Consider the following 22,309-nt stretch of genomic DNA (forward strand, 5'->3'; position numbering starts at 1 on the left):
AGGGAATTCATGACCTTATGTCTTGCTCAAATTCTGTAAGTGAAAAAAAGTTTGCGTGGCTTTAAATAAAAAAGAAGTGTGTGTTGTTAGAACCAAAGATATAATATGAACACGATGTGAGCAGGAAAGATCAGCGGGCGGGCGGTTGACCGCGGACACGATTCAATTCTGGTGTCGGCGTGTGTTTGAAGTGATGCTTTGCGACGGCCGGACGGACGATTACCTAACCAGCGGGCTTAGCAGGCGACTTATTTGTAACAGGGTGCAATAGCGCCTGACCCAATTATATGGGCGGAGCTGTGCGCGGTTAGATGACGGCGCTTCGCCCCTAGCAATGGACTTGACATCGAATCACTTTCACCCAGCCCTCGGGCCTGCCGCTCACAATGCTGAGAAATGCAGCCAGAATGCCGAGCAGCATCCGTCCTTTGTTGGCAGAGCCAGCGACAGACACTTCTTTTAGCCGGGCAAATATTGGGCGAATCGCCCAAGGTTTTTCCCAGGAGTGTCATTTTTCCCCTTGCGAAATTAAATGACGAGTTCACTTTTGTTCGGCTCAATATTTATTGAATGAATACTTTTATCTTTTGACAGCACGCAAAGTTTTAACGCCAACCAGAGTGACAATTTTATAATATGAGCTTTGCTGCCATTAACACTTAATAATACAGGTGTTAAAATACATCATCAACAGTGTTAAGTTTACTTTCGATTTTGCACGTCTTTTTGGGGATATCACAATATATGCGCTAGAGTGAGACCGAAGCTGACATGCGAGTTTAACCGTGCAGGAATATCCAAATATTGATAAGAGTTAATTGTGTGGCATGAATACATTATCAGTCGGAATTATTCAAGAAGTGTGACCTTAGGAGGGGCGACAAAGTTGAGTGCAGTCTCTGGTGTGACTTTTAACAATGTAATAGTACATCCATTGCTTATGGTATATTCATCTATAGCGATAAATTATTTTTACGGTGCTTTTAAATAGTATAGGATTTTCCTAGCAGAAGATTTTTATATTAACTTTTACTCACTCGGAAGAGTCAAGAGTAAATTTGCATAACAATTACACTAAATCCCAATCTGAACAAGTAATGGTGTAAGCATTGAATAATTTTTTTGGATGAAATAACCAAGATTTTAAATTGGCACATTATTTTTGCAACTTTTTAAACTACAGTTCAACACGAAATCTTCCATCAACGAACATTCAACTATTATTCAACTTGTCCGAACACATACATGTGAGGCCGGGTAACAGAGATATAGGAACAAATAAATTGTGAGCGTAAGAAGTCTGGCTGGTGAAGGAAAGCAATTGAAATTCCAAAAGTTGACAAATGAGCAGAGTAAATATTAATTATCCATACGAAAGAATGCAGACCCCTGACAGTGAATTGCATTTCAATTGCTCCGAAGAATAGCAGAGATAAGTACAACCTACAACTTGTCAGACTGCTTTCTCATCAGAGCAACTATTTTTTTTCTTTACAATTGATCGATGAAATGATTGTATAAGAGCAAGTTCTTGCGATTAACTTTAAGTCGGAGATAAATCATTCGAATTAAGAATGCACTCGTTAACCGATTTGAAAGCAAGTCTAAGTTTATGGCTTGAAATTTGCGTGAAAAGTTGCAGGCTTGCGTGTTAACTTGTGTAGAAAAGAGATTTATTAGCCAGTTATTGAGAGTTGCTTCATTTCAGAGAAAATAAGTGCGAAATGCAAATTTTATTGTATTCCTTGTCGTAAATTGGACTTGTAATGCTCGTTTCACAATAGTATCAAATCACACCAGCCAGACCTGTGAAAACCAACAAACACCGACGGGATTTAATAATTTACAAAAATTGCACCATTCCCCGATTTATTGTTTGCAAAGTTTGACTATCGGGAGACCAAATCTTTGCACGGCTGCACCGACCAGCCCAGCACCAATCTGTCAAAACCGGCCGTGTAGAAGTTGATGGCCGGTTCGTCGGCCCAAGCAACTGAGCAAACCATGCGTCGATGCCCCTGCCTACCTGATCGCGCCAACCGACCCAAACGCTGACCCTCCAGGTCAAAGAAGCGCACCTGCCGATTGTCGCTAGGAATTGCAATTGTGCCGCTTGAGGAAACCGCAACTCGGTTGACGGATGAGTCATTCCTAATTGTAACTAGTGGAGATCGCATGTTGCGAAGGTCCCATACTTTGGCTGTGCGGTCGTCACTGCCGGACACCACCTTATCTTCGTGGGTGAATACGGCGCATGTAACTGACCTGAGGAAAAAAAATGAGGAGATTAATGTATTTTTTTAAATTATGAAGAAATAGTACAAGTAATTTTTTATTAGTTTAACAGGGACTTTATTTAATTAAGATTTTTTTTCAAAATTCTTTTTTTTTCAATTTTCTCTAGCTGATTTAATTTGTGTTAATATCTTCGTTATTCTTATTATAATATTTATTTTAATAATATCTTATAACATTTTAATTATTTAATTAATATCTTATTGTTAGTTATTAAAAATGATTTTCGTCAGTAAAATTTTGGTATTATGGTGATAATGTTATCAAATATTAAAATTTATTTCAAAACAGAACTTACTCTGTGTGTCCCTGGAACACAGAAACTGAGTGAATACTTTCACGGAAGTCCCACAGACGGAACGTGCAGTCCTTAGATGAGGTCACCACCAGTGGTTGAGAGGGATGAGCGTGAATGTGAGTAAGTTCCTGGTCGTGACCTAGAAAAATCTTCTATTAGAAAAATGCTCGAATTTGATCAAAATTTATAACTTTACCGGTGAGAGATTGCAAAGACTCTCCGGTGTTGGCATCATAGAGGCTGGCAGTTCTATCCCAACTCGCAGTAATGACTTGGTCGCCCGCCGATAACCAGTCGGCAGCGATGACTACATTTGTATGTCCCTTGAGCTCGAACCGAGGTGTTCTCAGAGCAGGTGCTTCAGTCTTGTCGTCAACACTGTCTTTGTCTTCTGGATCAGGCTCGACTAATGGTTGATGACCCTAAATCAAAATTAAAACATGATAATTAAATTTTAATCAACAAAAATCTAATAAAAAAAGGAATTGTCAGTTGCACTTCAAACTGTATTTTTAGAACGCATAATTGATTTTTACTTTTTTATTGACATGATAAATTAACTTTCTAACCATGTCAGCCTGCCAAATGTGGGCAGTTGTGTCACCACTTGCAGTAAGAACCATGTCCCTGGAAGGATGAAAGCGAATCGAGTTGACAGACCCGCTGTGACCCGTGTACTTGAGGACGCAGGCACCACTGGTTGTGTTCCACACACCTGCAGTATGGTCGGCTGAAGCAGTGCCTGGACATGATAATTTGTTTTTAGAATTTCCATCAGTTTATAACAATTTAACAGGTTAACTAACCGAGAAAAGGTTGGCCGGATCGGGGACACGAAACATCCCACACACCATCTCTGTGGCCAGGAAACTCTCGGACAAAGGACGTGGTGATCAGAGCACCCTTGAAACTTGACACTATTTTGCTGGTTTGTGCCTTTAACTTTGTCGCAGCTTTGACTCGCTGAAGGGAACTTTGTTGGCTCACTGCAAGTAGGAAAATAAGAATAATGTTAAGAAGGCATACTTTTTTTTACAAATAAAACAAACCTTTTTGCTTCTTTTGCCGAAGTCCATCAAGCTCTGCTGTGTCCCCAATGGCCGAGGCTTTTTCACTCACTTGCAAAGAACCTGCATCCCAAGAGCCTGATGCTCTTCCTTGCACTAAAGTAATTGGATTTGAAATTTTAAACTTCAATTTTTTGGTCCAAAACTTACATTGCAGGTTTTCCAGGTAGAGCAGTTCAAATTCTTTCTCGATTTCGCTGAACAAACTGTGCAGCTTGGTCCTGACAAAAGAGGCAGCATTGAAAAATAACTTTGACATTTCAAAATACGAAATACGTATGTATGTAATCTTTGAAAACTCTTAATAATATATGTATCTCCGATACAAAAAAACTCAAAAAATCAAGTTTCACTTTGACTGTGAAAGTCCAATGTATGAATTTTTATAGACATGTTATCGCATTTTTATTGTGTAAGAACATCAATGCTGTTATGAATTAATTAAATCTATTGAGTAATAATCATTCTGATGTTCTGTTTTTTGCAACATTTTCCAGAAGGGGGGAGAAACACAGCAAAAAGGGCTGTTGCAGCCATAGCAAACCATAGCAGACATAAAATAATTTTGCGCAGTTTTAACGAATCAATGCAAATTTTATTTATTGTGTTTCTTAACAAGAATGCATAAAATTATGCGAATAAAATATATATTGCAGAAAACAATTAATTACCTTATCGCTGGCGGTAAAGCTGGAGGCTCCTGCATAGCGACTTTAAAAATGAATGCAATTTTTAAGCCTTTCTACAAGCGATGTCGATTTGCTCTAGAGTATCATTGCATTGCATTGAAAGTCAGCTGCAGTTTATAACTTGATTACTTTCTAAATGTAATAAAGATTCCCTTCCGATTGATAGAAAAAAGTGGTGCAAATTTCTCTGACACAAAAGTCACAAAACAATAACAAGAGCGAGAGATGTGGGCAGTGCTGCCAACAAATTGACTGAGAAATGTTTCACGATGGTTGAGGAAATTTTATTATATGTATTAAAAGGTCCATGAAAAATTTTTAAGTACTACATAAATGATTGTTATTACCAATAAAAATTCAAGCTGCAGTAAAAAAGTAGTGCATACAAAAATTATTACATTTTCGTTTTGTTGGTGTCCTCGGAGCCTCCCGCCCACGAAAATTTGCACATTTGCATTTTGCACGTTGTACTTTTTTGCGTTAATTTTTTTATATTAATTTATGATTAAAATAAAAAATTTTAGCAAATCGCAATTCAAGGTTAACCTTCGCGTGGTGCAAACATTTGTACGACAGTCATCCGGAGTCAAGGGAATAACTGCACGTCCGGTAAAATTATTTTTCGGCTTAAAAAATTGCATTTTTCCAATTTTATTATATATTAAATCAAAATAATAAATGATAAGAAATAATGAAATCATATAAAAATTAAATTAATCTTTATTTCCAGACCACCTTAAAGAAAATGGAAGAATTGAGAGTTTCACATTCAAATGGCAATGAAGAGAGTCCCAGCAAAAAGCACAAAGCGGTCGGTACCAATGATTATGGGACATTTTTGGAGCCTCGAGACTTCAACGCAGCCCGATCCGACTACCTTCAGTGGGAGGACTATTTCATGGCCCTGGCATTCCTTGCGGCCAAACGAAGCAAGGATCCCTGCACCCAAGTCGGTGCTTGCATCGTGGACACTCACAATAAAGTCGTTGGCCTCGGATACAATGGCTTTCCCATCGGGTGCAGTGATCAGGACTTCCCGTGGAAGAAGGGCGGTCGGACAGACCTGGACAGCAAGTACATGTACGTCTGCCACGCAGAAATGAACGCCATCCTCAACAAGATCACGGCGGACATCACAGGCTGCACAATGTATGTGGCGCTTTTCCCTTGTGCGGAGTGTGCCAAGATAATCATCCAGTCAAGAATATCTACAATCGTGTACATGTCGGACAAACATTCTAAGAAAAATGAAACCATTGCTTCCAAGAAGATGCTCGATGCTGCTGGAATTACCTACAGACAACACACTCCTAAGCAAAAAAGAATTACTATTGACTTTGATGACATCGACTGGATTGGAATGAGCCAAGTGCCTCCCTCCCCAGCTAAAAATTAATTTTGACTGTAGCTCAGATTGAGCCAAACTTATGATGCGCAACTGGCTTTAATGCCAATGACCTCCAATTTTTTAAAATAAAATTTAGAGGGTTACTTGAATTAATCCTCAATTTTGAACAAACCGATTTTTTTCACTGCATAAATAAAACAAGAAAAATTTGTAACTATGAAAATAAATTATTTCCAGCAGGCTGGCAAAGTATGGTACAGAAAGCGCAAAGTCTAACAACAAGAATAGTTGAACAGAAGTAAACTTAAACGCAACCGAATTGCAAGCTTAAACCTTTGGCCTGCTCTCCTGAGCTGGTTTTGGAATTATTGGAACCTGCTGGCCCTTTTTGGGAATTGATTCAACAGGGGCGTCGTTGTCAGCCTCAAATTTGTGTTCCAACTTCATGTCGATCTGGTGCTCAATTTCAATCTCCTCCTCCTTGTCGAGCAGCTCGATGATCTCATCAACTTGTTTAGCAGACAACTTAACGTTTTCTTTACCGATGAGCTCAATGACCTTTAAAAATGGATTGATGTTGAACTATTTTGTTTTCAGAAAATTTAAAAATCTTGTACCTTGAGTACATCATCAACTCGGACTGTTCCGTCTCTGTCGTCATCAATTTTGCTTAGTACTTGAGCAATGCTGTCCATTTTTTGTGCATCTGGGACATGCTGAATTTGATGAATTGCAGACATCAACTCAGAGATAGAGACCATTTCCTCCCTAAATTAAACAAAAATAAATTGAAACCAATTACAAGTCAGACGATCAACATACTTTTGCTCGGTAGTATCTGAAAGTGTCTCCTGGATGTCTTTCTTCTTGGTCTTTTCCAATTCGGAGAGCAAACCATCAACTTTGTTGATCATCTTGTTGACTCTCTTATAAAGTGCCTGCGCTCCCTTGGACTCCTTCACGGTAACCTTAGTTTTATCAGCAGTGCTGATGACTTCTTGCAAGTCTTGCACATCCTTTGAACAGTAGTTATTTTATTTGTTTCATTTAACATTTTAATAAATTTACCTCTTTGTAATCTTGCATCTCCTCCTTCAAGTCCTGCAACTCTTCCTTCTCAACCAACAACTTCTTTTTACCTTTGCCTAAAGTATCAAGAGCATCTTCAAGGAATTCAAAGTCTTTGGAAGAGAGCTCCTAAAAATTTTCAATTATAACTCACAGACCCAAATTAAAAAAAAAAAAAAAAAAATTAAAAACCTTTGGCTTTGCAGACTCAGCAACTGGTGTCTCTGTAGTTTTGAATTGGGCAACCTCCAAAACCGTCTCCAGAGGTGTTGCAATATCTGCCTTTGTCAACTTTTCCTCATTCTCCTGCTGCCTCCTTTCTTGTCTCTCCTCCTGGATTCTCCTCTCCTCTTCCTTGATGAGTTCAATCTTGGTCTTATTGTCAACCTTGCCCTCTCGTTCTCCAATCGCAGCCTTGGCCTGGGTTACAGCAGACTCGGACAGAACCGAAATAGATGCCTTAATCTGTTCCGAGGTGGAAATTGTTTCAGGCAAGAGAAGGGCTCTCGACAATAGCAGAAGTGACGGAGGCACTTTTTCATTGAGGCTGAGGTCCAACCACTGGTTAAGCTGGGCCCTCAGTCTAGTCTCAGGCATTCCGTAGGCACGCATTCCTCTGGCTCTGCACGCTTGTTGTAGTTCAGGTACGGTCAGGGTTTCAACACCTTCCTTCATGATGACCTATGAAAGCAAATAACACTTAATAACTACTCTTTATTTATTTTATAATTTACCTTGTCGTCTGCAGCAAGACTTCGAAGCTTCATCCTCAGTTGAAACCTCAAAAAGTTATTTGTGCCTAGAGGGTTGATTTCAAGCACTCGGCAGAGAGCGGAGAGCTGAGCTCGAGAAAGCGAATCGAGGGTGATTTCGTCTTCAAACAACTTTGAAAAGCGGAGAATTTCTTGCACACTTGCTGTCTCACCAGAATTTCTTACCTAAATGTCTCATTTATTAAATCTAATTTCGTAAAAATCAAATTTGCGTACTTTGTTTGAAAACAGGACAAACTCTTTGGCTGCGTCAGAGTGGTGGCCCTTTGCTTTGAGAGACATGTTGTCCAAAGTTTGCTGCAAGAACTTGGCCATTTCCAGTTTTACTTTCAAAGATTGCTTCATTTTGTCTTCCTGTAATTAATATTAAAGGTTGAGCGTACTTTCAATTTTTCAACTTTCGGTCTTTACTTTGTCAGTTGCAGACTGGAATGTTGATGGTAGCATTCCAGGGAACAATTTGATGGCCAATGGCAAGAGCAACTCCATGAAAGGTACAATGATGAAGACTGAAAACGGTAACAGCCGAAACAAATCTGAGACAGTGCGCACCAACTAGAATATTCAAGATTAGTTAATTTTTGAGTAAAATTATTTGAAAACTGGTACTTGTCTATGCTCTCTCCTAGTTAATGACTTTCCATTGAGGATTCGCATCACCAGCTTTCTTGACACGTTGATATCAATAAAAAGTAACCTAAACCCGTGGTAGTAATGTATCAGTTCATCCTTCACTTTCTGCCACACTGATTTCTTTGGCACTGCAGGTGACAGACTTTGCGATGCAGCTGGTTTTTTCTCTTCATTCAGTGATTCCTTCAGGGTCTGCACTGAGGCTTCAACCTTTGAGGAAGGCTTCAGTGGCTCCTTTTCCCACAAAATACTACTGGTGTGGATTGATCGCCTAAATAGTAGTCCTGTAATGAAGATTTCAAATCAGTACTTTTTGATTATATAAGATGTATTTTTAGCACCTTCTGTGTATAAAGGGACACCAATAAAACTTGGTGAAAATGCTCTATTGCAGGAACACCTCGCCTCGTCTTGTAACAAAGACGAGGTCTGAGAATGAACTGTCCACTGAGAGTTGTACAAAGTTGACCGCCACCTTCTCAACGCCATTTGTCCTAAACAAAGAGTAATAAATCAAACCATTCGAAAACAATCCTTGTTTGTCAATTATACTTTGAATGACTACAGTTGACTTGGAAATCAGACTTTTCTGCGTCACAAGTGCCATAATCATCTTACTGTGTGCTTTTTTGACAGGCTGGTCCAATAAATATCTTCTTATGAATATTTTATCACAGCAAACTCCTGAAAAATAAAATGAAAGAATTAGCAATATTAGGTCATCGGGATGATGAAAAGACGGAAAACGATTGAGCCATTGCAAATATTCTTTTAATTTACCTTATTTATTTAAAATCAAGTCCAATAAATTAACCAATTAGAACTAGTAGTATCAACGGCGTCTTCAGCAGCGGCTGTGTGAAAATTATTTTTAGCCGCAATCCGTCACCGCCGAAATTATTGCACTCGCGAAATTGATTTTGTGGAAAATTTGAAGGGGACTTTACACTAGCACTGAGGGGCTAATTACTTTGCATCCCGCAAGATGTGGATGCAGCCGAATGGAATGTCGCTAAACTGCTCTGAACGTTTCGAAAGTGGAAAATTTCGCCGAAAGATAGACATTTATCTTTTTTCTTTGTTCGCGAACCGTCCAATTTCGTTTCCAAGTTGTGATCGCGCAGCTGTGAGGATCAGGCGATCCTCGGCAGTTTTAAAACGGGTGGAAACGTGCCAGGAAAGCGACTAGGACGTTTGGTACGAGAAACATAAGAGCATCGATGGGAAGGTGGATAGGTGGCAACGCAGCAATGGAATCTTGTTGAAATAGTTGTAGATGGGCATGGTAGATGGCGAGTTTCAGCTTCTCGGCGAACAAGATCAACAACAAGATTCTCTGCGATGGAGAACTTGAAGAGTTTGGCGGGAAAGATGCGTGCAAAATGGTTATAAAATGGAAATGTGGAAGGCAGTTCTATTTAATATTTTTGAATTCTGTTCTTTTTGCACATGAAGAGAGAAAAGTGAAATTGAAGGAATTGAAACATTAGAATTCATTTTTGGAAAAAAGGGACATGTCAATATGTGGCAAGAAGTGCGAAGGAAGTGCTTTTTATTTATATTATTTTATTTCAGATAGTTTATGAAATCACATGAAATGAGTATTAACTGTAAATTCAATAAATACTATTTTTAATTTTAATTGAAACAAACGTTTAGGATAGATCATTTTTTGAAAAGAAAATGTTTATAAGCATTGTATAAGGATTATTGGGATATTTAATTAAAATTATGAAATACACAAATATATCCATCCCTAATACACCCTGCCTTCCTTTTATTTTGCGTGTGACTTTATTCATCATTTCACTCGGGTGCCGCGTGTGTTAGTGCGAGAGCAGTAAAATGAGAAGAAAGAAAGCGGAGTGTGTGTGCCGGTGAGCGCCTGCATTTATGCAACCAGCTTCACTTCCAGAGCAGCACGACACACACACCTCCCACCTCTCAATCAGCAAACCACCCAGCTGATAACAGCAGCATAGGTGCCAAGGGCAAAGGCCATTGGCCTCGTGCGGTTTTCGTGTCAGTCGCCTTGCTTGCAGACGTCAAGTCTCAAAAGTCGGCGCCGCTCGAGGAGCGAGCGACCGAAATCGTCTCGTCAATTGGAAGTTACAAATAAATTGTTGGGTTTCTAACGTAAGTTGATTTATTCACAAAATCCCTTTTTCAAATTTAGAGCGACATAACCCGTTCGGCCTTCTGACCGTTCCATCCCCGATTTTTGTAAGGCAAATTAAACTGACCGATTTCGCGCACACCCTATGCGCCCTGCGGGGCCGTTCGATCACCATCAACTGGTTCGGCAACGCAGAGCCGGCCCGGCGTAATTGGGAGCGAAGTGCACGTCGTCAATCGCGTGACTTCTCGCTGCTCATCGGAGTCCGTCACCCTGACTCCCGAGGTCATTCTGCTGCACCCTGTGCAACCACTAGCCTGACTGCAAGCCAACGCAGTTCAGCTCTCTGCAAGATTTCTGCTCATCTCTTCACATCATTTAAGCAAGTACAATACAAAACCCCAAACCGAGTGCAAGAAATCGAACTTATATATTCGAGAGATTTTCTCCGAGCGCATTCAACAATTATTTCATTTATGACATTTATGTAAAATCAATTATATTCCTACCCATCCTAATTCCTACCTACAAAAACAATACAAAATTATAATATTCATGATTTGAATTAATTTACCAATTTTCCATTATTCTCTAATTAAATAATTTGAACTGAATTTTCATCAAATAAAATCTTTTCCTTATTTCATTTCAAACCGCCGATTTTGATTGGTTTTTCATCTTGGAAAGATCTGAAATTAGTTTTTTTTTTTTAGTTGTCAGAGCTAATTAAGTTGAGGAAATTAAGCCAAACCTGCGATTAATAGGATTTAATCTAACCCTGACATAGAGTCTAACAAGTCGTTGTTATATGGCGCCCAACTCTCTTAAATCCCAATTTAATTTAACAAATTAAAGTAAAATTTGTAATCCAGCGTGATCTAGAATTATTCTTTTCTATTCTTTGACTCATTTCAGGTGAACATATGACCACCAAAAATGAGCACCTCATATCAGGTGCACATATGAGCACCTCATATCAGGTGCACATATGAGTACCTAAAATGAGCACCTCATATCAGGTGAACATATGACCACCTAAAATGAGCACCTCATATCAGGTGCACATATGAGCACCTAAAATGAGCACCTCATATCAGGTGAACATATGACCACCTAAAATGAGCACCTCATATCAGGTGCACATATGAGCACCTAAAATGAGCACCTCATATCAGGTGAACATATGAGCACCTAAAATGAGCACCTCATATCAGGTGAATATATGACCACCAAAAATGAGCACCTCATATCAGGTGCACATATGAGTACCTAAAATAAGCACCTCATATCAGGTGAACATATGACCACCTAAAATGAGCACCTCATATCAGGTGCACATATGAGCACCTAAAATGAGCACCTCATATCAGGTGCACATATGAGTACCTAAAATAAGCACCTCATATCAGGTGAACATATGACCACCTAAAATGAGCACCTGATATCAGGTGAACATATGGGCACCTAAAATGAGCACCTCATATCAGGTGAACATATGAGCACCTAAAATGAGCACCTCATATCAGGTGAACATATGAGCACCTAAAATGAGCACCTCATATCAGGTGAACATATGAGCACCTAAAATGAGCACCTCATATCAGGTGAACATATGAGCACCTCATATTAGGTGCTCATATGTTCAAATATATATATATATATATATATATATATATATATATATATATATATATATATATATATATATATATATATATATATATATATATATATATATATATATATATATATATATATATATATATATATATAAATACATCATACATCATATTTTTATGATTTATCCTTATATAATGGAAATGTAGAAGGCAGTTCTATTTAATATTTTTGAATTCTGTTCTTTTTGCACATGAAGAGTGAAAAGTGAAATTGAAGGAGGAATTGAAACATTAGAATTCATTTTTGGAAAAAGGGACATATTATGTCAATTATATTGGCAAGAAGTGTAAAGAAAGTGCTTATTTATATTATTTAATATTTAAGATAATTACGGATAATTTATGAAATCACATGAAATGAGTATTTACTGCTAATTCAAAACTATTTTTTATTTTTAAATGAAACAAACGTTTAGATAGATCTGGATCAGATCATTTTTTAAAAAGAAAATGTTTATAAGCATTGAAAAAATGAAACGAATGAAACAATGAAACCAATTAAGGACAGGTACGACGCCATCTAGCTTGCATATCTTGAAGTATAGATTGCTGCGTTGCCATTTTTGTTTGCCGTACCAAAACGTCTCCGGCCCCAGGAAAGCTCTTCGGAATGCGGGACATTTAAATGAACCAAAACATAGAGGGGCGTCGTCCTCTGTACTCGTCAGCCGTGGCTTGATTGCCAATTTTCTAATTTTTCAGGGTAAGAAATTTATTATTCCTCGTAAAATTTTCGTAAACAGTAATTAAACATTCCTCAAAAGCATCGCAAACCCTTTCAAAGTCGATTTTTGCGTTGAAGATGTTAAATTTGTCTCGTCAAATTGCCGGCCTACGTATGTAAAACGCTGCCACAAAGCAGCCAAAAGATTTTATGTACTTTTGACATTAGCAACGTCAACATAACAATATAATGCGATTTATTCAATCCATTCAATTTCTGGAATTTGCGCCAATATAATTACATAATTTAATAAAAGGTTTAAAATTTTATAAGAGTGCGTTGTATGCGTACATTAAAATGTATTTGCTGTAACATTAAATAAAGTCTAGATCTATTATGTATAATACATATTATTTTAATTTTTATGCAAACTTCTGTTGCTCTACATACTTGTATAATTAATATGTTGATAAATTATTTTAGTAATCTTAAATATTTTGCCACTGGTCGTATAATTTGAAATCAAATTAATTTTATCTTACATATTCGCAGGATGTCTAATTCCCGAAAATGGGGCAACGTGAGCTCCAAAAAGCCAAGCAAGGGGAAGGTTGTGCAAATTTACGAGTCATTTTTAAAGGTCTGTATTTATTTTATCCTTAAAAAGCAAATAACAAAAATATTGGCTATTGCAGGGGGAAGACCCGTCAGTAGGAAACGAACATTTCTGGCACGAGTTTTTCCTCTTGAAGCCCTGTGTCTCAAAACTTGAGTCTGAGTTAGCCAAACTGACTGGAGAGCAGCTGACTCAGCTGAGAGAACAGCTGAACTTGATTTGCACACAATGCATTGACATTCTTCAAGACGATTCCCAAATAAGGATTGCCGTTGCTCTACAGGTTTTTGTGCACCAAAATCTACAAGTGCTAGAGAACTAACAAAATTAAATATCTTCCAGACCTTGTGCACAATTTTGAAAGCCATCACTCGAAAGGCAGCCTCGGAAAGCAATCTAGATGTTGTCAATACTTTTGTGGGGCACGAATTGAGTAAAAACTACATTCCACTACTTTTTGAGCACTGCAGCTCTATTCTATCAAGTATGTTTTATAAAATTTTAGAAGATTTAAAAAAAAAATCAATTTTTCAGGCAATCCAAATGCTGAAATAAAAGGTTCCGCCTTGAGGTTGCTCCTGGCATTAGCGACTGGCTCGGAGAACTTGAGCCAAAACACAATTCTTGAGTACTCGATGAACTACACAAGCCAAGTCCTTTTTGAGGCTCTGGTGCACATCCTCCAAGACCCGGACACTCGTCTAGCACTTGGCCAGTTTGCCATCCAGCTTCTGACGCTGTTTGTCAACTTCAGCAAGTACGAAGGAACCAATCCGTTTGTTGTGCAACTCTCCATTTTGGACAATGAATTAGCCCTTAATGGTTACAGCCAAGTATATTTAATGAAAATTCCTTATTTAATACAACTAATTTCAATTTATATTGGAAGGTTATTACCAGCCACTTAGCGGACTTTTGCTGGCAGTACACGACACAAAATGCAGAGTCGCATGCAGGAGGGTGGTTTTCGTCTCTGACGAATATGGTCGGGTCCATGTTTGTGTCAGACGAAGGTTCCTGCAGAAATCAGCAAATTAGGTATAAAATTTTTCAGAAAATTTTTTCAATTTCACTAACAAATATATATAATTATATTTTTTGTTTTGTTTTTGTAAATCTAGAAACCACAATGCAGTTCTTTTGGCTCTTTACGAGGCTGTGCACTTGAATAGAAATTTCATAACAAACTTAGTCCAAACCCAGGCAGACACTAGTAGTCCTCCCTCACCTACTGCCACTTTAGACAACATCAGAGCCTCGGCTGAGGGCAACCAACCAGGCCAGCAAATCCATCTCATGGCAAATCCTGCCTCCCAGCCAACAAGCCTCTTGGCCACATTTATCGAATATTGGTAATTGATTTCAATTTAGACAAACAACAGTTGGCTCATTATTTCCCAACCTCCTGCAGCTCCATCGTAACCCAGGACACAAAGCCAGACACTTTGTTCAACAACGGCAAATTGTGCCTCTTAATCTTGACATGCATTTCTGAGGACCAGTATGCAAACTCTTTGATGCACGATCCCAACCTGGTCTACAAAGTGCAGCTGCACAGATCTCCAATGCGACACAGAAAAATCCCTTCAGATCTAACTCTTCCTGCTCAACCTTTAGCCTGTGCTATGCTAGGTATGACGTGTTGTTGTTTCTTTGTTCCTTTTTTCAAATAAGGATGTGCAATTTTCAGATTTTGTGGTAGAATTTATTACGAGCCACAAGATGAAGCGCTTCCCCATGGAACTGTATTTACTCAGTATTGGCATTGCCCAGCGCCTGGTGTGCTACCAAAAGAGGTGCAGAGTTCGACTTACCTACCAGTGGCCGGAACTGTGGAAATCTCTCATTGCCTTGCTTCGGTTTTTGTTATCTCACGAAGGAACTTTGGCCAAAAAGATGAACATTTTCCAGTTGGCTCTGCAGGTTAGAATTATAATATTAATTGTTTTACCATTTACTTATACTTGATTATCAATTGAACAGGTGGTCAACATTTTTAACCTGTTTATTACTTACGGAGACACATTCCTTCCCTCTCCCACGAGCTATGATGAGCTTTATTACGAAATGATCAGAATGCATCAAGTTTTCAATAACCTCCATGCAATGGGTATAGGGAATTTGTTACCATATTGTTTTAGTGACAGTTTACTAATTACAAATTTCAGCTTTGCGGTATTCTTCAATTGAAGGAGAGTACAAGGAGTGGGCGCAGAAGCTTGCAAACAGTCTGGTCAATGTCAGGTAAAATAATAAAATAATAACACATTTTTAACCCATTTTTTAATATTTTAAATTTCAGGGCAATCACAAGTCATTTTGTACCAAAAATCAACACGTGGTTAACTGAACAGGGACTCTCCACCCCTTCTGAGGACCAGGTACAATTTTTATGCACTTGTTGATTTAAGTTTGTATTGATAAAAAAATCATAGATTCTGGAGGTTGTGAGGAGTAACTATGATAGTCTGATGCTGAAACTGCAAGATAATTTGGACCATTACGAGAGATATTCGGAGTCTCCTCAACACGAGAGCTTTTTCTACTCGATGGTAAGTACCCGTTTTATATTTTAATTTTGCATGCATAATGGATTTCTTTGGTTAAATCTTTTTTCGGTTACGTATAGTCTTTCAATGGCTAAATTCTGACCTATTGCAGGTTCAAAGTGTAATTAACGACATCAATCAGAATATCGATTTTACTCCTGAAGAAAGCGTGCAAAAAATTTTCCAAGAATTTGCCTCCGCGACATAATTGGATATATGAACGTCTGTGACTTGTAATTAATTTTTAAGTTCACCTTCAAGTAATTTTTGGAAAATGAAATCTTCCAGACTATATTAAGAAATTATTTTTTGAAAGTGAATTTCAATTTCATGTGAAAATCAAGAATTTTCAATAACCGTCTTGCTTAGAATTGGGTACAGATTTTTATTTATTGTTCTTAAATTGAATTGGAAAATTTCCAACTTAATAAACCCAGTTCTGGGTAAAAACTGACACCTGATATATATTAAGGACTAAAGGTATATTACTTCCAATAAAACCAAATTTCATGTTTGGCAGCTAAAGAGACTTTGTATTTTTAAAAATATCATGTGACTGCTTCATAAGACATGGATACATTAACGCTAGGTTTTTTGTTCTCACAAATTTATTCACGGTGTTGCGTTTTATGAAGACATCAGTCTCAAAAAGTACAATACGACACGGAATTAATAGCAATCCAATCCCAAATTCACTATTTAATAATATTTCAAATCATTAATTGATGAGATCCTTAATTATTTCGAGGGCCTTCTAAGGCGCATATCAGCACGCGTTTTTCTTATGATTAAATTTAGTTCTCTTCACTCGAGAAGGCAGAGACAGTAAAATATATACTCAGCTTGTATATTAAAGATAAAATCACAATTATAATATCTTACGAGGAATTGAGAGATAGAGAAAAGATTATAATTCTGTAATATTTTTGTTTTTACAATATGGACTATTCTTCTTCTTCTGTAAATATGTATTTTGTTAATAATGTCTTTTTGGCTAATGCTGCATTGACACAATGAGTTTAATTTGGGAGAAGGTGGCGGAAAATAGTTAGTCTCTAACCCCTCCCGTATCTGAACAAACGTTTTGCTATTGGCATCTGGAGAAAGCTATGGAGTGAATTTCAATGGGAATGGAAATGATCGGAAAGGTCTTCCTTAAGTGAGGTGAGAGAATTTTCCTGCCGAACTATTGATTTGATTCTGCTTTTGGTCTTCACCTTCAAATTCCACCGAACAACATCAACAAACAGACAAACTCGGGCCCTCCCGGTCGTTTTGGGGCCGCGCCGAACAAAAACAATCAACAGACCAAATTTCATCGTACACAACCCAAATTGAGATTCGGAAATCATAGGGACAATAACTGCCACTCTGATCTACACATATTTTGATAGGGTCTACCCATACCCAGGCCGGATCTGCCTGAGCACCGATGTTAGTTAAATGGGGTGTTCTTTTAGCCACGTGGCAATCAGGCGCTCGTTGGATCGGACCCATTTGGCGTTCAGTTGGATGTTCTCCAGGCTCTGGCGCATGATTCTGTGCTGGCCCCAGCGCCTCGGAAGGGCTTTCAGGAACTGCGACACCTATGGAATTTCACCAGTTTACTATTAATTAAATCCAAAAAATTCTGGTCACCTCTTCCACGTCGTAGGGGGATGAAAAGTGGGAAGTGACGGTTCCCACCAGACCTCCCAAAGCGGCCGTGCTGTTTCCAAGCGAATTCTGGAGGCGCCTCCAGTTGGCGCGCACGTGGCGCCAGGCCAGCAGGCGACCCTCGGGATTCGAGGCGACCACGGCGAACACGAGTTTCAGGTCTTGCGGTTTGACCAGGTTGCGGTCCAGGGAGGCTTGGAGGAATCGCTGCAGCAGCCAGGGGTCGGAGGCGAGACCGAGTGCTTTGAGCAAAAGGCGGCGCTCGCTTGGGACCACAGTGGTGTTGTATCGCGACCAGCAGAATTCCCATTCCTGTTCTCCTCCGTATTTAATTCCTAGCAAAATTTTGAATTACTGTCTGAAAACTTGGGGCAAAAGAAAATCAATCCCACCGGCTGTGTACACAACCTCTCTCAGGTTGGGAGACACGGTTTTGTTGTTATTCATCCAGTCGGAAAAAATCCTCCTCGCCTGACGGACGGTTGTTGACTCGCCAAACATTACAGCGGCAGACAGAATTTCACTTCTCAAAAGTCTGCAAATTAAAGAAATTCAATGAAGACTAATTTAATTTCTGGTTCAAATTTTTACTTTTGGAGATGCGTTCCAGTCTCGTTCCAACCTATTCGTGTAGCGGCAGGGTTGAGAATTCCTTGCATGTGTTGTAGGAAAAGTTTGTAAGCCGCTGACTCTTGCAAGCGCCGAGCCCAGTTCTGCATGCTTTCCAAAGCGGTCACCCACGGAGCGTAGTGCTGCTCGTTCTTCAGGTAAAGGGAAAGTTCTAAAGGAAGTTCGGGGCCTAGTACCCCAGATCTAAATTTTTGTTTAATAAAATTACACAATTTAAAAATCTTTTTAAATGAAAGCAAACCTGCACAGTGTAAACGCGTCATCTAGCAAACTAGCTCTGTCGGCTGGACTGAAGACGTGGGTGTTGTTGATTAAAGCCGCCACAAGAGCATTCCAATTTTCCTTGTCGTAGTTCACTCTGTAGAATCCAGACTGGTTAACGTTGGCTTTGAACCAAACAGTATCTTCAGGCAGATTGAAAACCACTGTTTGAAAATGAAAATAATTATTATCGAAATCGATTTTGATTTATTATTTATTTCACCATCAGTCATGTTCATCCAGACTTGTTTGACGCCGTCCTCCGGCCTGTTGGTCCTATAGCTCAGAGGAATATACCATTTGTAGTTGAATTTGGAAGTGGGCAGGTTTGACGTGTCATTTGATGAGGACATCAAGAACCTGTCCTGCCTAGCGAAGATTTCAGTTCCGTTTCGCTCAATGGTAACAAGAGGAAATCCCATTTGCAACGTCCAGGTGTCCATAACGCTCTGTATAATTAGTACATTAAAATTTTTGTTTTCAATTATTATTTAAAATTTTACCTTCACATGAAGGGCCGCGGGAGAGCTGTCACTCAGTGCTTTCCACAGGTCAGAAGTGTCGGCATTTTGATATTCGTGGGTCAGGAGATAGAGCTGCAGGCCGCTCCTTAATGTGTCTCGTCCCAAAAATCCTTCCAGCATGGCAATAATCGCAGCGCCCTTTGATATATTTATTAGCTTTTCTATTTTAATAATGAGAAAACAAAATTTATCACCTTTGAGTAGCTGATCGCGTCGAAGATTGCTTCAATCTCTGAGGGGTCTCGCACCTCGACGGAGATAGGATGGCTCGATGCCAGAGCGTCAAGCGCCAAAGCCGGCTGCGTCTTATCTACCACGAATTGCTCAAGCATTGCCCAGTCCGGTCGCACGTATGCAACCCCCACATACTCGAGGAAGCTGGCAAAGCCCTCGTTGAGCCACAAGTCGGACCACCACCTCATAGTGACGAGATTTCCAAACCACTAGCAATTTTTATTTAAATTATGTACAACCTGCAAAAAAAAAATTCAATTTTTTACCTGATGAGCAAGTTCGTGGGCAATCACGATTGCGACCCATTGGTGAGCTGCAGATGAAGTTTCAAGAGGGTCGTAAAGAATGGAGGACTCGCGGTAGGTGATGAGCCCCCAGTTCTCCATAGCCCCGGCAGCAAAATCAGGAATCGCAATGAGATCTAAAAAAATAATTGTTTTAATTAAAATAAGAGGTTGTTTTTAATCAATAAAAAATTGGGATGGATGGGAAACTAAATTATTTAAACAACTAGAATGCCAAACTATGAACTTTAAATTGAAATATAATGTCATTTTTTTTAATATTTTACCTTGTTTCGGGAGGGAATAAGAAACGTTGAAGAAATTCTCAAAGAAATCCATCAAAGTTGTCGCTGTTTCCAAAGCGAATTCTGCCCTGTTAAGTTGATGTTGCGGAGCGTAAACTGAGACGGATATCTGATTCTGGGTGACCATGCTCTTTTTGTGGTAGTCGCACACAACGAAGGCGACCAGATACGTGCTCATCGGAACCGACTCTTCGAAATCGTCTCGCAGCTGGAATTTTATTTTTTCTCATCTGCAACCTCGGATCGATTTTAAATCACTTACCAGGCCCGTGCCCATGTAGAAGCCGGCGTCCTCGGTGTTTGCCACCGGCATGTTGGTAAGCGAGATGTGGAAGCGATCTCTGAATATGGAAATTTTGAACCGGGCTTTAAAGTGCGGCTCGTCAAAGCAGGGGAAGGCGGCCCGGGCGTAGGTCGCTTCGAAATGCGTCGTCGCGAGGACCCTGCAATTATTTTGGTAATTTTTTTTATTCACTCGACTCCAGAATTAATAGCGATTATGCAGCATTTTACGGCCAACAGACAACGTTTGGCGCATTTTACGGGGAAATTTATGCGGCAACGAGCACTAAAGTGCGCACCTCTTATCTCCCTCTGGAGTGTTGTAGCTGCTGACGTAGAATCCTTCCAGCTCGGTGCTCAGCCGGTAGATGAATCGTAGTTTCAGAGTGTAATTGTGGTTCTTCAAAAAGGGCTGCAGCGACTCAAAGTAGATTTGCTGCCCCGGAATGAACTCTAGCATTTCCGTGATGTTCATAATTTGTCCATTACTCTCCTCCAGCGTCTGAAAAATACCCAAGTAATTAATAAATAAATAATGGAGCTAATGGAGATTTTTTTCCTTCAAATTGTACCTTGTCTGTAATGGTGATGTTCTTGCTGTGAAGTACTATGAACTCCGTTTCCTTGTCGACGGTAAATTCAATGCTCACTTGACCTAAAAAACACGTCCCCTTTTTGAATTAAGTCAAAATCTTTTCACGCGCGCTTCACCTTTCACGTAGAATGTGGTGAGATTGGGATGAATGGTGAGGTTGTAGCGCAGGGGTCGCACGAAATCCGGAAGCCGCAGGCTGTTCCACGGGTACGGTTCCCCATTTGAAGCCTTTGGCTGGCGCGGCATTGTGTTTCCAGAATCGTCGAAGTCATCTTCGTCATCTCCCTGTCCCAGACAAGGACAATCTGACGAGGAAGTTGATAAAAATTTTAAAAGATTTGATTCAAAATGCACGATCAATTCACCTGTTTGACTGATGAACGCGATCAAAACAGAAAATGCGAATAAGCAAGCGAAAACTGAAGTTGCTATTATCAAAGCTTTCTTCTGAGAGCAAACCGCCACCCCATTTCTCTCGTATAAGCTCCTTTTATTGCTGCTCTGGCTGTCACCTCCTGCGATAAGAGTTAATTGCAAATTATTTTGGAAGGAAAAACATGCTTATCCTTGATGAAAATTTTGTTTATTGAAGAACAAAAGGCTCTACCAGTTTCGGCCACGGTCTGCGGCCCTATTATATAAGACAGGACAAAACACAACAAATGAGCGAATTTTTAATTGCTTCACTCGCTGATTCAAATTAATATAAATGATTAATACATTTATTTTTAATAAAGCATTAATCATATTAAAAATAACATTCACAAAATAATTTTTTAAGTGATTAAATTTATTAAATTTATTCGAGGCCCTCTTTCGTGCTTTTAATTAAAGGCTCTGAAAGAGTGCTTGAGTTCCGTGCATTGATGAAAGAGGTCAATTTGCGTGTGCAGCCTCGTCGTGGCTCTTAATGATATGCACGGAAACGCGCGCTCTCTGTGTGATGACATAATGTATTACCAAAATTGCACCGAGTCTAAATTTGGCCAAGTGGCAACGAGCATAATGAGCGAATTGCTAAAACATCGGAGGTGAAGCACAGAGATCGCTAATTACCTGTCAGAAACGCCACATTATCTTGATCACTCATGGCGGCAGTGGCGGCACTTCGCTTCCAAACTACACTTTGCACATTGCGCACTGAGCTGACGTAGGCTAATTTGACTAAGGAGTCTCTAGCCACGGTTAGGCCGCGCTGAGCATTCTCGCATAATCTGACCCGCGCGGATTTCGGCCCCGAACGCACCGAAAAAGCGGCGGAGTCTCACTCGGTGCGAGCACGAGGGGCGAGTGAGGGTGCACTCGGCATCGCCACCGCAAGAAATCAATATTTTGGCGAAGGGGAGAAAACGGCACCGAGGGCGAAACGCGGGGGAAAATCAATACCCACTCCTCTCGCTCTCCGGTAGGACTGCTACTGTGTGCATGGGCCCGCGACGGCCGCGCGCCAAATTGCAATTTCCCCCTGATCTATGTTGAGCTTGCAAATTTCAAACCGGCATTTCGAAATCGTTCCTTGTGTGGAGATTTAAAAATTATTCTAAACGGATTTACCGCACTTTAAAGGATTAAAGGAGCTTTTAAGATATAACATTTAACACGCGTGTTATGTAAACTGGACAAGGCATTAGGAAAATCGCGTGCAAGATTTTGATCTCTCTGTACATTTGAACACGTAATTTCCTTTTCATTGTAGTAAAAATCATGAAATTACGCTGTATGGAATGTCCGTAGTAATTTAAT

At 39.6% G+C, this 22,309-nt stretch overlaps 5 protein-coding genes across 5 annotated transcripts; 2 read left to right on the forward strand and 3 right to left on the reverse strand.

Annotated features, from left to right (window-relative positions):
* Nucleotides 1-530: 530 nt before the first annotated feature.
* On the reverse strand, nucleotides 531-4,573 carry LOC132194333 (WD repeat-containing protein 37). Its single transcript, XM_059615518.1, has 8 exons — nucleotides 4,332-4,573; nucleotides 3,811-3,881; nucleotides 3,643-3,756; nucleotides 3,400-3,579; nucleotides 3,163-3,335; nucleotides 2,790-3,015; nucleotides 2,594-2,732; nucleotides 531-2,265 (listed from the first exon to the last, which is right to left on the reverse strand). The coding sequence occupies exons 1-8, from the start codon at nucleotides 4,364-4,366 to the stop codon at nucleotides 1,890-1,892; spliced, it is 1,314 nt and encodes a 437-aa protein (XP_059471501.1). The 5' UTR covers nucleotides 4,367-4,573; the 3' UTR covers nucleotides 531-1,889.
* Nucleotides 4,574-4,773: 200 nt separating this feature from the next.
* Nucleotides 4,774-5,880, forward strand: LOC132194308 (deoxycytidylate deaminase). Its single transcript, XM_059615485.1, has 2 exons — nucleotides 4,774-4,958; nucleotides 5,080-5,880. The coding sequence occupies exons 1-2, from the start codon at nucleotides 4,851-4,853 to the stop codon at nucleotides 5,743-5,745; spliced, it is 774 nt and encodes a 257-aa protein (XP_059471468.1). The 5' UTR covers nucleotides 4,774-4,850; the 3' UTR covers nucleotides 5,746-5,880.
* A 20-nt stretch (nucleotides 5,881-5,900) lies between these two features.
* On the reverse strand, nucleotides 5,901-9,339 carry LOC132194307 (mitochondrial proton/calcium exchanger protein). Its single transcript, XM_059615484.1, has 12 exons — nucleotides 8,952-9,339; nucleotides 8,724-8,855; nucleotides 8,513-8,665; nucleotides 8,148-8,455; nucleotides 7,950-8,093; nucleotides 7,755-7,892; nucleotides 7,500-7,703; nucleotides 6,958-7,446; nucleotides 6,766-6,894; nucleotides 6,520-6,713; nucleotides 6,315-6,465; nucleotides 5,901-6,255 (listed from the first exon to the last, which is right to left on the reverse strand). The coding sequence occupies exons 2-12, from the start codon at nucleotides 8,782-8,784 to the stop codon at nucleotides 6,025-6,027; spliced, it is 2,202 nt and encodes a 733-aa protein (XP_059471467.1). The 5' UTR covers nucleotides 8,785-8,855; nucleotides 8,952-9,339; the 3' UTR covers nucleotides 5,901-6,024.
* A 3,214-nt stretch (nucleotides 9,340-12,553) lies between these two features.
* LOC132194063 (armadillo-like helical domain-containing protein 3) lies at nucleotides 12,554-16,322 on the forward strand. The gene is made up of 14 exons (XM_059615125.1): nucleotides 12,554-12,669; nucleotides 13,183-13,270; nucleotides 13,326-13,529; nucleotides 13,589-13,730; nucleotides 13,781-14,079; nucleotides 14,136-14,284; nucleotides 14,368-14,598; nucleotides 14,658-14,878; nucleotides 14,937-15,169; nucleotides 15,230-15,356; nucleotides 15,415-15,490; nucleotides 15,549-15,627; nucleotides 15,682-15,798; nucleotides 15,908-16,322. The coding sequence occupies exons 2-14, from the start codon at nucleotides 13,184-13,186 to the stop codon at nucleotides 16,001-16,003; spliced, it is 2,061 nt and encodes a 686-aa protein (XP_059471108.1). The 5' UTR covers nucleotides 12,554-12,669; nucleotide 13,183; the 3' UTR covers nucleotides 16,004-16,322.
* Nucleotides 16,323-17,158: 836 nt separating this feature from the next.
* LOC132194062 (endoplasmic reticulum aminopeptidase 1-like) lies at nucleotides 17,159-21,894 on the reverse strand. The gene is made up of 16 exons (XM_059615124.1): nucleotides 21,623-21,894; nucleotides 20,932-21,081; nucleotides 20,683-20,871; nucleotides 20,544-20,626; nucleotides 20,271-20,473; nucleotides 19,952-20,132; nucleotides 19,672-19,897; nucleotides 19,367-19,521; nucleotides 19,061-19,309; nucleotides 18,846-19,004; nucleotides 18,566-18,791; nucleotides 18,323-18,506; nucleotides 18,043-18,264; nucleotides 17,844-17,986; nucleotides 17,434-17,786; nucleotides 17,159-17,381 (listed from the first exon to the last, which is right to left on the reverse strand). The coding sequence occupies exons 1-16, from the start codon at nucleotides 21,654-21,656 to the stop codon at nucleotides 17,235-17,237; spliced, it is 2,904 nt and encodes a 967-aa protein (XP_059471107.1). The 5' UTR covers nucleotides 21,657-21,894; the 3' UTR covers nucleotides 17,159-17,234.
* Between the last annotated feature and the right edge of the window lie 415 nt (nucleotides 21,895-22,309).

Source organism: Neocloeon triangulifer, unplaced genomic scaffold, assembly GCF_031216515.1.
Source record: "Neocloeon triangulifer isolate White Clay Creek 2 clone unplaced genomic scaffold, ASM3121651v1 ptg000006l, whole genome shotgun sequence".
Lineage (NCBI taxonomy): Eukaryota > Metazoa > Arthropoda > Insecta > Ephemeroptera > Baetidae > Neocloeon > Neocloeon triangulifer.

What these genes read in the sequence shown, in the direction of transcription:
- LOC132194307 (XM_059615484.1), bottom strand. Translation starts at nt 8,784, where the DNA reads ATGATTATGGCACTTGTGACGCAGAAAAGTCTGATTTCCAAGTCAACT. An exon ending in GTCTTGCTGCAGACGACAAG is followed by an intron (nt 7,447 to 7,499) that starts GTAAATTATAAA and finishes TTGCTTTCATAG; the next exon opens with GTCATCATGAAGGAAGGTGT. An exon ending in GAGTTGATGATGTACTCAAG is followed by an intron (nt 6,256 to 6,314) that starts GTACAAGATTTT and finishes CCATTTTTAAAG; the next exon opens with GTCATTGAGCTCATCGGTAA.
- LOC132194063 (XM_059615125.1), top strand. Translation starts at nt 13,184, where the DNA reads ATGTCTAATTCCCGAAAATGGGGCAACGTGAGCTCCAAAAAGCCAAGC. An exon ending in GGATTGCCGTTGCTCTACAG is followed by an intron (nt 13,530 to 13,588) that starts GTTTTTGTGCAC and finishes AATATCTTCCAG; the next exon opens with ACCTTGTGCACAATTTTGAA. An exon ending in GCCACATTTATCGAATATTG is followed by an intron (nt 14,599 to 14,657) that starts GTAATTGATTTC and finishes AACCTCCTGCAG; the next exon opens with CTCCATCGTAACCCAGGACA.
- LOC132194062 (XM_059615124.1), bottom strand. Translation starts at nt 21,656, where the DNA reads ATGAGTGATCAAGATAATGTGGCGTTTCTGACAG. An exon ending in CACCACATTCTACGTGAAAG is followed by an intron (nt 20,627 to 20,682) that starts GTGAAGCGCGCG and finishes CGTGTTTTTTAG; the next exon opens with GTCAAGTGAGCATTGAATTT. An exon ending in CCGCGGCCCTTCATGTGAAG is followed by an intron (nt 18,792 to 18,845) that starts GTAAAATTTTAA and finishes CTAATTATACAG; the next exon opens with AGCGTTATGGACACCTGGAC.
- LOC132194308 (XM_059615485.1), top strand. Translation starts at nt 4,851, where the DNA reads ATGATTAAAATAAAAAATTTTAGCAAATCGCAATTCAAGGTTAACCTT. An exon ending in AGGGAATAACTGCACGTCCG is followed by an intron (nt 4,959 to 5,079) that starts GTAAAATTATTT and finishes CTTTATTTCCAG; the next exon opens with ACCACCTTAAAGAAAATGGA.
- LOC132194333 (XM_059615518.1), bottom strand. Translation starts at nt 4,366, where the DNA reads ATGCAGGAGCCTCCAGCTTTACCGCCAGCGATAAG. An exon ending in GCTTTACCGCCAGCGATAAG is followed by an intron (nt 3,882 to 4,331) that starts GTAATTAATTGT and finishes CTCTTTTGTCAG; the next exon opens with GACCAAGCTGCACAGTTTGT. An exon ending in ATCCGGCCAACCTTTTCTCG is followed by an intron (nt 3,336 to 3,399) that starts GTTAGTTAACCT and finishes TATCATGTCCAG; the next exon opens with GCACTGCTTCAGCCGACCAT.